The 14,942-nt window shown below is 31.0% G+C and overlaps 1 protein-coding gene across 1 annotated transcript in view; it reads right to left on the reverse strand.

The window, feature by feature from the left end:
* The window catches only part of LOC145292271 (protein lev-9-like), a 1,243,866-nt gene that overhangs the window by 584,265 nt on the left and 644,659 nt on the right, over positions 1-14,942 (reverse strand). Inside the window, exon 6 of the mRNA XM_080138595.1 lies at positions 7,110-7,127. Coding sequence (XP_079994721.1) covers positions 7,110-7,127 — 18 coding nt within the window. The remainder of the gene's footprint in view (positions 1-7,109; positions 7,128-14,942) is intronic.

Below are 14,942 nucleotides of genomic sequence, written 5' to 3' on the forward strand. Positions count from 1 at the left end.
CTCAAAAATGAGGGGAAATGAATCTTGGACCATCTATTGTCAAAGAATCATTACTAAGGACAAAGAATGTTTTATCACAATAAAATGCAATTCACCTTCAATGTGGATTTCTTAAACTAACTTGGCTTCTTACAACATTCAACTCTATTTAAGGATTACCAATGTATTCGGATATCATATTTTCATATCCTTTCTTTGTTTTAACTTTTATTTTCTTTATGCTTAATTTTTAATATATTTTATTTGTATATCCTGAATAGCTAGATTATTTAAAATCGAATCTAACATTTTTCTAATAACATTTCCTCTGAGGAAAATGAGCCTACATCGAAAAGCTATGGGTTAAGAAATTACTCTGAATTGTATTCTTTGTTCAAATAATAATTTTTTGTTTAGAAAAAAAGTATTTTTTGAATGAGATTTAAATGTTAAAAAAAAACCTATACATTTCATTTTCTCTAACAAGTATATTGGGCTGGGATTGTCTTATGTAAATATATTACTTCCTACAGTATTTTCTAAAACTTGATACTGCAGGATTCAATAATCTGTGTTCCTATTCGACCCAGGGTCATATATATGTTCATAACTTTACTGCAACCATTGTTACAATTTTTATATGTATAATGTAGCGTACTTATTTCACTATATCTCTGTCTCTGCCTTTGTTTCTCGCACTAATTTCTTTGTGTCAAAGCACAGTTCTTCTTATTTGGCAGCTTGTGATTGTGACTTCTTTTCTGTATGTTTCGTTTACTTTATGTTCTGTAAAAGTAGCAAATTTGTCTGTAAATTATACTATTGAACTTCTACGTTTCCTTGATCTCAAATTTTCTTTACGCAAACGTGAACTATATTAAGTTTAGTAAAACTATTACTAATCTTAAGTTGTATTATTTAATTTATTGGTGTGTAAACATGACCAATGAGTCATCTTTTGTGTATATTTTCTTTCAATGTTATGAATAAGACAAATGAGATATATAATAGTATCATAAAAATAGATTTAAGATATAAAAAAAAACTTAATTAACTGTAGAATTATTACAATACTGAGCCTATAAAATAATTATTTTGAGACGGCTTTTTATGAGTTTAGCAATGTTTTTCCACACTCGCATACATTGTTATAATGGTATTTGTGTATGCAGTGTTCACTAGCTTTCATCTTAACTATAACTTTGTGTAATAAGCTACAAAGCGTTAATTATGAAGTCAGCTAAAATGGTTTGTTTTAATAATGGACGCCAATTCAATAAATAGCTGGTAATGACACAAAAATAAGACATGATCTCAGAAGTTATCTCCTTTGGTACTCTCTAGTCTACAGGCAAGTACGTATAGTAATTTATGTTTGTATGAAACTTATCGTCGTTCAATGAAGCTGCATCAAACTCTCGTGTTTATATTTTAGACGCAATTATTTCAATTTTAATGAGATTTGCATCACAACATCTATATAACCTTTAAAGTTATTTATAAAAGATGCCAAGAAATGTTCCCTTAATTTTGAAAAGAATCAATTTCTAAATCGATTTCCATCATCGACTCTTGAAATTATAATATAATAAAACTAATTATAAGTATGTGCATATCTATGCATACATGTTTATATATTTTAATTGTATAAATTGGTCTTCAATATCTGCGATTGTAACAATCGCAGATATTGAAGACCAATTTATACAAAAGCATATAAAATATATGAAACGCACATGCGTTTAATAAATATTTCATTGGACTTACATTGTATCGAATGCAAGCTGTCTGATTTCAATTAAGCATCATTGAAATATAATATTCTAATCATCTATCGATTAGAATCAATACTCTGTACTTAATTACGAATAGTGTAAGGGAATAAATTACCAAACTAAGTGGGAGAAAAAACAAAGCAAGAATCATTATTTAGTGAAGGAGTTGGAGAAAAACATCGAAGAAAGAAGAATTAAAATGTTCAATATTGAAACTTTAAATCAGAACTGCTGAGAATTTCTGGTAAAAAAATGCGTTACAATTCAGCTGAAATGCTTAATAAGTGAAAAGAATCTGCGCAGTGAACTCATTTTAATGATATGCGCAATCGTATGAATTTACGAAAATGAAGTAATATAAATCTGCAGCCATTAAGAGTCACTAGTTTTCATGTATAGATATAAAGCACAATCAAAGACAAAGTTTAATGTTTCAAGTAAATAGAGAAATACTCTAAAAGGTGCGCTGCAAGCATATATGATCGAAAGCAGTGCAGATGGAAAGAAGGAGGGCTGGAAGTGGTGGGTGAACGTTTGTTTGAAGCACCTTTTTGTCTAATGAAGTTAAACGAAGTGAAATATGCGTTGCAGACGTTAATATGTATTATTATTGTTATTGTTTATAAGGGCATGTGAAGGGTTTAAAGACGGTAGAGAAATAATTTGATGTGTGGAGGACGACTTATAAGTTTTAATAAATGAAAACCAACTCGGAGTTATATAACAATATAAATTGAATTTCAACTTTCGTCAAATAAGCTTATCATCGACTAAATACAATAAAAACTAAGATAAAACTCTAGATGCTTATACTTTACGATTGTTTTAGTAAAGTAGTAAAAATTTGTCATTTAAAATACAGCATGTCTTGATAATCACTCCTTATTATTAAGTACTCATAAGCACTTAATAACGAGAAGTAACTTTCGAAACACAGTGAATATAATTAATATTTTAATATGCATTGGATAAATGTTCTGGTTTGTTAACAAAGTAGAAAACTGCGTTACATCATTAAACGTTCGATAAAACCAAGCACTTTTTTCTGTAGCAAATTTACTTATTTTATCGATATATATATATATATATATATATATATATATATATATATATATATATATATATATATATATATAGGAAACTTGCAAGTCTACCCACACTGGTGAGTTGTGATACAACTAAATAGTACGTGTATGAGTACATGTGTGTATATATATATATACATATATATGTATTTAAATGTTTATATATGTATATAGACTTATATATAGTCTGTTTATCATACAAACATTATTGGTTACATATGTGCATACATGATTCAGTGGAATTCTAATTCAAAGATACAACATTATCAAACCAAAAAAGGCGCGATATTGAAAAGAGAGTTGGATACTCGATTTTATAAGATGTTCGGGTGTGGTTTACGTTTCGGAAGCAAGTGGGGTGTATACTTTGTGAATTATATCAATAGGGGTTTTGGAGGAAAGTATGGTGACGGAAGGGAGTAAAAGGGGTTAAAAGAGGGGGGGTACGACCTTATATGGTCAATCTGTAGCAATAAACAGATTATATACAAGCATTGTCCTACATTGAGAACTCTTTAATAATCACAAGGCTTTCATTGAATTTATGTCTAGGAAACCAATCTCTCTCTCTCTCTCTCTCTCTCTCTCTCTCTCTCTCTCTATATATATATATATATATATATATATATATATATATGTGCGCGTGTGTGTGTGCATACATGTAATTATATATATATACATACATAAATACATGTACATGCATATGTAGGAATATGTTCACATATGTATGTGTATATACATATATAAATATATACACATATGTGCATATACATGTATTTATATGAATATTTACATGTATATACACATCAAAATTTATGTATATGCATATATATTCATATATAAGTACATATACATATATAAACATGTATGCATAGATATGCACATACTTATACATACATATATATAATGTATACATACATATATATATATATATATATGCATATATATACATGTATACATACAGATACATACATATACATACATATACATGCATACATGTACATATAAATATATATGCATATAGATACATATATATACATATATGTATGTATATATATATATGTATATGTATACATATATATATGCATATATATACACATATGTGTATACACACACACACACATATATATATATATTACGTTACACAGAAAATAAGATTTCATGAATGCCATTATTTGCTAAGTGGGTAACTCGAAATGAATAAAAAAAACTGCTACAGTCTATAACTTTAGCAAGGGTTAGTATGTGTGAATAAGTGTATTTAAGAGTAGTCTGGCTTTGACTTATTTGATATTTGCATTTCTAAAAGATAGATTAGTATAATCGATACGATGTAAAACATCTGAAAATGCAGCTAATCGAGCTGGCAGTTTGGCACGTAGGCGTTTGGGTAATGGTTACTTTAAACATTTTTAATGTTGGTAGACAGTCGACAAAAAAAAAACGATGATCATTTATCGTGTTGTGCTTTAATACGGGCCGATAATGAGCCATGGACAAGTAACAATTGAAACGTTTTAGAGTTGTGAACAAACTTATGAAAGCGTTAAAAATACATGTATTTAAAAAGCGTTAAAAATACCTATATTTAAAAAGCGTTGAAAATACCTGTATAAAAGATATGTGTAATATGTGTAGATAAATATCTTGGACGGTTTGTTTTAGGAGGCGTTATGGGCGTAATTAGAGTAACTCAAATTAAAGTTTACGTTGAAAATGGGTGTGTAACTCATCTCAGAGTTATATCGCTTATAGTAATGGGACAACACTCAAAAAGATCCAAGCTAAAGGTTAAAGAGTTTTTCATCTAGATGATGGGCGTCATCAGGAAGAGATTAAAACTAGGGAGTGGAATGGGCAGAATACTACTTTAGGAGAATTGATTATCCGAAATGACAGCTCAACACGCTTACATTTGACTTGAAGGCAACCATGTCCTAGTCGATTAGGAAGCAGCCTCGCAGTATTTTATTGGACACATGAGATGTTCTGGGAAACAAACATTCTTCATTTAAACTTCCGTTTTTATTTTGGTGCCGAGTTGTAGAAAGAAATGTTCATGTCGTGATTATAGATAAACGAGTTCTTGTTGTAAATGTTCTTGTAGAAATCGAGGCTGTTGAATATTTACCATGGATCTAGCGATACAGTAGAGCGAGGCTAGCAACACTTTTTCTGTGCATAAGAGGCTGTAATGAAGAGGAGTAATTGTACTCTACTAGAATCAAGTCTACGACTAAATTACCGGAATAATAAAGCATCACGTTTTAGATATGTGTATGAGGACCGAAATGTTTTTTTTTTTATCTAAATTGTATGTGTAGATAAACATAATTTATATTCGGCTTGTGATGTGTTATTTTTAGCTTTGACGGAGTCGTACAGCTATTTTGTGTCGAAAAGACACCCATTTTCTACACAATAGCTTTATGAAATAATTTCAATTTTAAGACGTTTTTTGACATACTGCACTTGTTCTTCCCAAATTAAAATCTTGCTCCATTTTCACAACATGATCAAATAGTAATCCAAATAATCCAACAAATGCAAATTATCAATCTCGACATATCGACGGGGCCACGAATTTGCAGACTGAAAATCTATGCCTCATAACGTTATGAGCGCGATGCTGTAGTATCTATAAGACCATCCGCTAACAATATTATTCAGTTTGAATCTTTAAAAATTCTAAGCTTTATTTTTTTTTCATATTTTTATATGCCGTAAAACAAAGCAAATTCAATTAGAAATTATCGTAATCTCAAACCTCTAATCAACAGTTATTTTTATTTTAATCAATTTAAATGTTTTATGCGTTTCAAAACGAAGAATAAGTTAATCAGTAATCATTACAGGCGAGGAGTGCGTGGTTATGCATTCACATGGGTAAGGGTTGGATTTAAAGTCATTTTATAAAAATGTCTCGTACAAGGTAGCGGTAAGGAGGTTTTGCCGGGGTATCTGATTAAAGCAGTGTCGGAAAGCCTGGGAATTGGACAGGAGTGACAGAAGTAGTTCACTTTAAACGTGTTGGAAATATATGTGGGATTATGACTAGTAAATATAAGTTCCGCAGTCAGTACTAAGCTGTGTGGATGAGGCTATTTAAAGGTCAGGTGTCTTTAAAGTAGTGGGGGGTTTGGTTTAAAACAGGTAGTGTTTGTTGTGCTGCAAACATGTTCGAAAAATATGAAAATGTGGACGGCATGGAAGTGGAGAAAAGGGCTCAAGTTTGATTTGTTTTGAGATTAGAATAAAAAAGGGTTTGAGGATGAAAATTGCAGACACAGATTAGGTTTGAGCGGGTTTAAAGAAAACAGGCTCTTCAAAAAGTCATTTTGTATTTAAAAAAATTAATAACACCAATAATGTATTTCTGATATTAAAGATTATATACGGGAAAAATAAGGATACAATAACATTTTATTCCATTACTGCATCATTTTTATTAAGCCATCGGAATTTATTCTTATGACTTTAAACATTTCTAAAGTTTGTAGAACGTTTAGAAAAATAATAAGATACAATCCTGTGTCATTTCAAATGTAATACTTTAGTATATGCAGATAAGTGTACTTTAATACTATATTTAATATGTGGGAACATAGGTAATAATTACGTTGAAGATGTGTTAACAAACGTAAAAATGAGTTCAAAACACGTGGACCCTTCTAATAAAGGATTAGATTGATGTAGCATCGCCCCATTCTTCTCGTTGTGTTTATAAAAACAATGGTTGAGAAGAAAATCGCAAAAATTTGATCAGTTGAAATAATTTTCCTAAAATTTGAAAACAAATGATTCGCTTTGCAGAAATGCGTGACATGTAGGGCATACAATTGAATGATGTAATATTGTAGTACAGGGTGTTCAAAAATGAACCATTTATTTTAAAACATAAAAAGGAGTAATTTTTGGACATTCTCTACATGTTAAGTGTGGATAATGAAGTTGGTTAAGTGTCAAACGACACGCACTGACAACTTGAGTGTGTGAAAATCGAATCCAGTTCGTTCCACAGAAACGCTAACTTAGGATGGCAACCTTCACTTTTTTCCGGTAAACACGAGATGTCTTTCTAGAAATAATAGAAAGATATATCTGTGAACTGAATTCCGACAATAGAATCATCTGATTAATCAGACATGAATGAATTGTGGATAAGTTTTGATATCATTAGAAATACAATTTTGATGTTATTAGCATTAAATACTGACTTTTAAGAAAACCCTGTAGATTACAAGCGAAAACATTTTATCAAAATACTTGCCTAGAGAATCACATGTCACTGTTAAAAGACAAAACAGCCAGATGTGAACAAAATGAAAGGGAAATGAATGAACCCTTTTCCTGCTGAAAGGTCAAATGGCATTTCTGACCATTTATTCGGTAGTTCAACGACGATAATAGCCGATGAATTACCACAAAATAACATATTGGTTCAGATTAACTTTAGAATTTGACGCCAACATATTTACAGAAAGCTTCCATTAAAATGAAAAAAAAAAACACTGACCGCAGTTGTATCGTTTCAGCAGAATAAGAGTTTATTATGAATGTGTTCATAATAAATGAATACATATAAACATACATGTATTTGCTGTGAAAGGGTAGCCCTTAGAAAAGATGCAAAAGGCTAATTATAAAGATTGGGCGGCTATACCGGAAAAAAATCATACCTGGTATGTCCACCGATGACACAGCTCTCCTTACCAAGGTTTGGAAAATCGTCCATATGGCCATGAACTACCATAGGGATCTTTCCAAGGTCCGCATTACGACGACTGGAACTTGTTACAGTTGATACGTTGGTAAGTAGGTAGTTTGATAAGAAGACAGGTACGTAGGTAGATAATTTGGTTGGAAGATAGGTAGGTAGGTATAGGGGTAGATTTGGACATATAATTAATAGTTGACTTCAGTGGAAGTTGTTTCCAATCTGAGATCATTTCCAATTTTATAATGTACATCTGTTTGCATTGTTTGAAGTGTTTGCATGCAAGAGAATATAAAAGGATCTTGAAGCCCTTTGTGGATATTCTGTATGTATACATGATAAAGTGCATGTAGGAAAACTTTTATATATGCACATGAATATATATATATATATATATATATATATATATATATATATATACACACACATATATATATATATACATACTTTTATATGCATACATACATACATATATATTCTGTATATTTAGAAAATATTTTTATTCGATAAAACATTGTTAATTATATATATATATATATATATATATATATATATATATATATATATATATATATATATATATATATATTAGTTACAGGCCGCACGGCGTTGTCTGATCGTAAAATACGCTTAAATATTGTATTTTAATTTAAGTAGATTTTGTAGTTATCAGTAAAAGACCCCATGCTTAATTGATTATTATATTGTACGCACTATATATTAGTGATTTGAAAGTTTAAACAAATAAAAAATATAAATTGAGCGCAATGGACTAGAATCGGAACCAAAACATATAGGCATCTAACATTATTCGTTATTATCTGACCAAAGTCCATATGCATATAAACGCTTAAAAATAACCTTGTTAAAAGGTATAAATGCTTATGTGCACATGCGTAGAATTAACAGGTTTAATTGACTTGCCTGCCAAGTTTCAATCCCTATGAAAATTTGAAAACTTAACAGCTATTTAGCCTCGTAAAATCAAGTTTAATGTGTTCCACATGCCCGACTTCGCTATAAATCAAGTTACAAGTTTGTAGACTAAAAAATTAACAGAGTATGTTAGTAGAAGCCATTGTGCCCACAGAGAAGATCACTTATATATATATATATATATATATATATATATATATATATATGTATATGTATATATATATATATATTGGCTGAAAAATGCGAAGCTCGCGGTTTATTTACAAACAATCGTTTGAGCACTTTACAAGTAGCGGACGGATGTTTATTTAAATAGACATTCGGACAGATTAGTTGCGGGTACCGCTTCCGTGGTGAAGGGGTAGAACTGCCGACTGTCATCGACGGTTCTAGGTTCGATCCTCAGCTTCGGATAAGTGCTAGTCTAGCGGCACTGATGAGTTATGATACAACGAAACAGGAATGTATGTCGATGACTACAAATATATATATATATATATATATATATATATATATATATATATATATATATATATATATATATATATGCTAGCGATATTTACTTAGTGTTGCCTGTGGTGAGATATTTTGATGGTTGGAAATAATTTCAAATATAGTCATGTTTAGGAATTTTCTCTTAAATTAATTGTTTTAAAAAATGAGATTTGCACTCACACACGCACAAATAAGCGGTGCAACCAGCATTCGTTTGTAACACAAAAAAACTGTAATAAAACGTTTGGAGGCATATAGAGAGCACTGAAATATCAAGAGGCCTCACTGTTGCTCAAATTCCAAAAGCAGTCAAATATAAATGCTCAATGCTAAGAGAACTTGTGAGGACGCGAACTTATTTTCAACGATTAAGAAAAATTAGGAGTACTAGAAATCTGAAGACACTCAGACTAGAGCACATCGTTTTTTTAACCATATATTTTGTGCCCATAACAAGGGTTAAAATTTTTCAAATCCGAGGTTGGATCCCATATACGACAAAGCAATCAAACTGAAAACTGCGTGAAAAGTTTACTTAATTGAAGTCATTGATTTATACATTAACAGCTACCAGCGGAACCTGTGGAAGTTCTACAGCGGACCCTGTAATATATTCATGTTGGCATTCTATGAATTTTCAGCATGAATGGAGACGCCCTGGTATTATTGTAGCCCTTTTGTTAAAACTGCAAAGTATTTATCTAAGCTAGCAGGGACGGCCGACGTATCCCGGTTGTAAAATACACTTAAATACGATATTTTAATTTATGTAAATTTCATATCTATTATTGTTAAGTGAATTTTCTATCGATTCTAATATGTTATAAATTCGTGATTTAAAAAAAAATATATACCGATTTGACTTGGATGCATCAGCGTGAATCGAAACCGAAACCAAAAAATATGATGAATATATATATATATATATATATATATATATATATATATATATATATATATATACACGCATATACATATATATGCATATATATACATATATACATATATATATATACATATGATGATTGCAACGTCTTGTCAGACGAGTGCCACTGCCTCAGACACTTACAGTTCATGATCTCAAAAATTGCTTCCATCGCCACAGGACCATTTCTACAGACAAATGCCTGAGGGAGTATCTACACACAGACGATATTACAGAGTCTTACGACAGCTAAGTCTCTCTCTCGGTTCAAAATGTTAAGATCCAGCAACAAGCAAAAGCAAGATAGCCAGCAACAAGTTAAACTGCAGACCAGCTTAATGCGGGCACTGATCTCCCGCTTTATGGTTTTTTAAACCAGAGATTTGCTTCTCATAGAAAGGTTGCCTGCACCCTGCACCACGGCTTACGTTAGCCTTCTCCATCCCACATTTATATATATATATATATATATATATACATATATATGTATATACATATATATATATATACTTGAGTGCCATCAGGTATAATCGAAACCGAAACCAAAACTTATGATGAATTCTTGGTAAAATGCTTTGTTACAAGCAGGACCTGTGGAAATTCCACCGCCGACTCATTCATATGTAATATATTGATGTTGGCATTATGTAGATGTTCAGTGCAAATGAAGACGCTCTGATATTATTATGTTTTTTTTTATTAAAACTGCAAAAGTTTTTATCTAAGCTAGCACGAACTCCCAGCGACGCCTGTCGTAAAGTACGCTTAAATATGATAAATATGATATTCTTACAGATTTAGTATATGTTATTATTATATGGAAAAATGCGCGCATGAAAAGTAATATTCTTAAGATTTTATTAAACCTGGAAAAGTAAAGGACAAGAAATTCAACCTGGAAAAGTAAAGAACAAGATATTCTAGTAAAGTAAAAAATAAGAATTTTTTAGACTTAAAATATTGCAGCTAAAAATAAAATTTGAATATTGATAAATATTTTATTTATTATTTGCATATGTTGTTGTTTATTGTTGAGTTAGAAAGGGTGTCAGTCGCTGGATTGAACTTATTTCCTCCCTATTATTTGCATATATTTATGTAGTGAAAATTGTTTGAATAAAATTAATTCATTAGTTAGTAGATGGAATTAATAATTTTATAATTTACATAAAAATTAATAATTTTATTATATCATAATTAGGATCATTTAATTCTTTCTAACTCAACAATAAACAACAACATATGCAAATAATAAATAAAATATTTATCAATATTCAAATTTTATTTTTAGCTGCAATATTTTAAGTCTAAAAAATTCTTATTTTTTACTTTACTAGAATATCTTGTTCTTTACTTTTCCAGGTTGAATTTCTTGTCCTTTACTTTTCCAGGTTTAATAAAATCTTAAGAATATTACTTTTCATGCGCGCATTTTTCCATATAATCCATGATTTTTCCAGGCATTGCTATTGTATTAATATATAAATTTATAATATTTATTAATGATTGTCAAAAAACTTAGCTCTCAAACACACATTTATGCAATATTTATCATTCAATCACAGTAGTTCCGAGCCAGGGTCTCTACCGAGACTGCGGTTCATGAATTCGTGATCTGTATAGAGCGTAAACTAACAAAAAAGAAGATGGCACTCGGTGTCTTTTTAGATATCGTTGGAGGTTTTGACAACATACCCTTCAGTAGTATGTTTAAGTCGCTACGAGAACTCAATGTGCCACCAGTACTCATCCGATGGATTGAGTATATGGTGAGGCACAGAACAGTTCAAGTAGAACTACTGAGGACAACTGTTAAAAGGGAAGTAGTTAAATGAAAACCCACAAGTGGGATTTTATCACCTTTACTATGGAACTGTATGCTGAATCCTCTTTTAAAGGAGTTTAAAATAGGAATATTTATGCCCAGGCTGCTGCTGATGACATCGCAGTGCTGGTCGCGGGTTCAAAAGCATCATTGGTCAGACGCATTGCCAAAATGGGACTACATTTTTCATCAAATGTGATAACGAAAAATTTGAGTTCATTCAAAGAATATGTATATCATAGAATTCACTAATATTTTTAATCGATAAATTCACCATTTTTGCTATAAAATTCTAAGGAGAGTTAAAAAAAAATAGTTATTAAAAAAAAAGTTCGGTTTTTTAATTATAAAAAAAAAACGATACACGGGATTGAACCTAAAATCTTTCCACTAACCCCCGGTACTCTAACCGTTACGCTAACATGTCATATTGGCAAAATCGCAGTAAAAAATATTTATATACAAAAAAAGTTATGCAAAATAAAAAAAAAGCGTTAGTCACTTATGTACTTACTCTCCTGTTTGTGAACCCACATATTTTGTTGTAACTTTTTTTCTACTGAACCAATTTTCGAAATGTTTTTTTCAAAATGTAGCTAATGAGGTGTTTTATCCAACTATATAGACTGTTTGAAATTTGGTTGCGAACGGAATTAGTGGTGGGGGTTTGAATGTGTCTCGATTCATTCAATTTTGGACCTAAGCATATATTCAACCACTACCGTGGTTGAATGATAGAGTTAATTTTCTATCCATTTTTATATATTATAAAGTTGCGATTTCAAAAATAAAAAAATATATATCCATATGACTTGGAAGCATTAGCCTGAATCGACATCGAGATAAAAACTTATGAAGAAGAACATGTATATGCATATATATAACTTGAGTTCCTTCAGCCATAATCGAAACCAAAACCAGAACTTATGAAGAATTCTAGATAAAATTATTTATAAAAAAAATAGATGACTAAAGTGCCATCAGCCGTACTCGAAACGGAATCCAAAACTTATGAAGAATTCTTGATCACAAGAAATGGAAGTACATAACAATTAAACGACCCGGATGTAAGCGTGACACAGAAAATAACACACGCAGTATCGTATTGATATAGAGATAAGCAACAGAAGGTCCAAATAATTATACGACAATCAATCGGAAGAAAAAGATGTAAGCGTGACACACAAAATAACAGACACGTTATTTTACTAATATATATATCCATCTGCCAACGTTACTACTTGCCTGCGTACACTATCAGTTCTGTTAACTTTACAATGTAGACATTTTAATGGTAATAGCTCATTTGTCTGTTAATTTTTCTAATACCGCACCTACCTACCAAGATATATGCCAACTTATTTATGCCGAAACAAACTTGTGGTATTAGTATTTACTTCTATTATGGGGGAGGCAATTCAATAATTATGCATATTAGTGGCATTTGCTATTAATATTTATTTGAAGAAATTGGATCCGTCACAGACGATATGTATGGTGGATATATTGAAGTAATACCCGACGTATACAGGGGTTTCAGCAAGTACATATATTAAAAAAAAAAATGAACGATTTAATACAGTTTCGTACGCATAATGTTAATGTAAGGATTATTAGTTTAAACGATATTCGCACAAGATTGATGAAGTTACCCCGACAGGTAGAATTAAGCAGTATAATAATGGAATCAACGGTAACAGCGCGGCGTTTGCTAGATTTAGTATTGTTTCCTTATTTGTTCGTTTTTTGCAAAACAAAGATAAAAAAGAAAAAAAAAACGACAACAAGGAACCGAGCGAAGTGAGATGAATTTTCTTTCAAAGTCATTTTTCAAGTCGTTGGCCATTCAGCAATTAATCCCCTTTTTCCCCTTCCAGACGAACTTATTTGCATATTTCCGTTTTGCTTTGAAAACAAATTGCTGTTTTCTCGCTCGAATACAATTTCTTCGACAGAACACAAACACTGAGCCAATTAATTATCACATCTTTGGCTTCAAACGAATTTCGACTTAAGAACGACGGATATTCTTAGCGAGTGAAATGCTATTCAAAATTTAAGCGTGACAGAAAAACTTTACTTCTTGCATAATCTCTTATAATCATTGGACGCATATAAGAAAAAATAACGCATATATTAAAGATACGTGCACTCAACTCTGGTTTTAGCGACATAAATGCAGTTTTAAATTCACCAGCCCCAGACCGATCGCTCGGTGCAGGGCTTTTTTAAAACTTTTTGTTTAAGATGAAAGTGGTGTATCCTTTTTAAAGTCTGTATTTCATTCATTCTGTCCTAGGTTAATGAAAGAAAAATCCTCATAGATTGTGTGAGTGTCCCCATATTTCCAGTACGTGAGACAATTTGTATATTTGTCTCGTGATGCAAAGTACAGGATTTGGGAGAGCTGGTTTTTTTTTCGACATTAAATGCTATCTTTGGATTTTACTCGGTCATCGTGAAGAAGCAGGTAAATACGAACCGGTCAACGGGTGAACAACCTAACCAATATTCGATTTCAAACTTAAGCGCAATAGACCTCTAAAACGCGTTTTTTTTACAGTTAACCCATACAGCCATAAACTAATGTTGTTCTAGACATGACAGATCAAAAGTAATCCTATTTCAACCTTAAGCTTTTTTCTAAGGAAGATGAGGATAATAGTCCGCAATAAAATAAATTAATAAATAATACTAATCTCAATAATGAATTCCAATTAGATAATGTATATAGAGGATCACTATTGCATATTGATTCAACATAAGTTATACTTATTATTCGTCCAACTGTCTCTCTGGTGTGCGTCTAAATAGCTGATGACCAGATTTATTTTTATCAAAAAGCTAAATTGTGTGTGCGTTTTAGGAAAGTGGGAATACAAAAAAGACACCCAGACTAGCACTATATCTATGTTTGGGGGCAACAGCCTCAATATCCCCACAAAACCATTCCTTACTTCTATAACAAATTTCTAAAATAATTGTTTTGTTTTACCAAAAATTTTCAGCATGTTCATAAATAATGACCAAAAACTGAAAGATCTTATTATTCGGAGGAATGAGATGATTTACCCGAGGATCTTTGTCAACAGAAATAGCAAAACGTTAATAATCTTGGCATTAGATTTTATATTTTATTTCAAGTACTTGTGATTATTATAAATATGTTTACAAATATCTAAAGTGTAAAAAGCTGAGTTTAAAA

The sequence above is a fragment of the Euprymna scolopes genome, chromosome 13 (assembly GCF_053919585.1).
Source record: "Euprymna scolopes isolate OS-2025 chromosome 13, ASM5391958v1, whole genome shotgun sequence".
NCBI lineage: Eukaryota > Metazoa > Mollusca > Cephalopoda > Sepiida > Sepiolidae > Euprymna > Euprymna scolopes.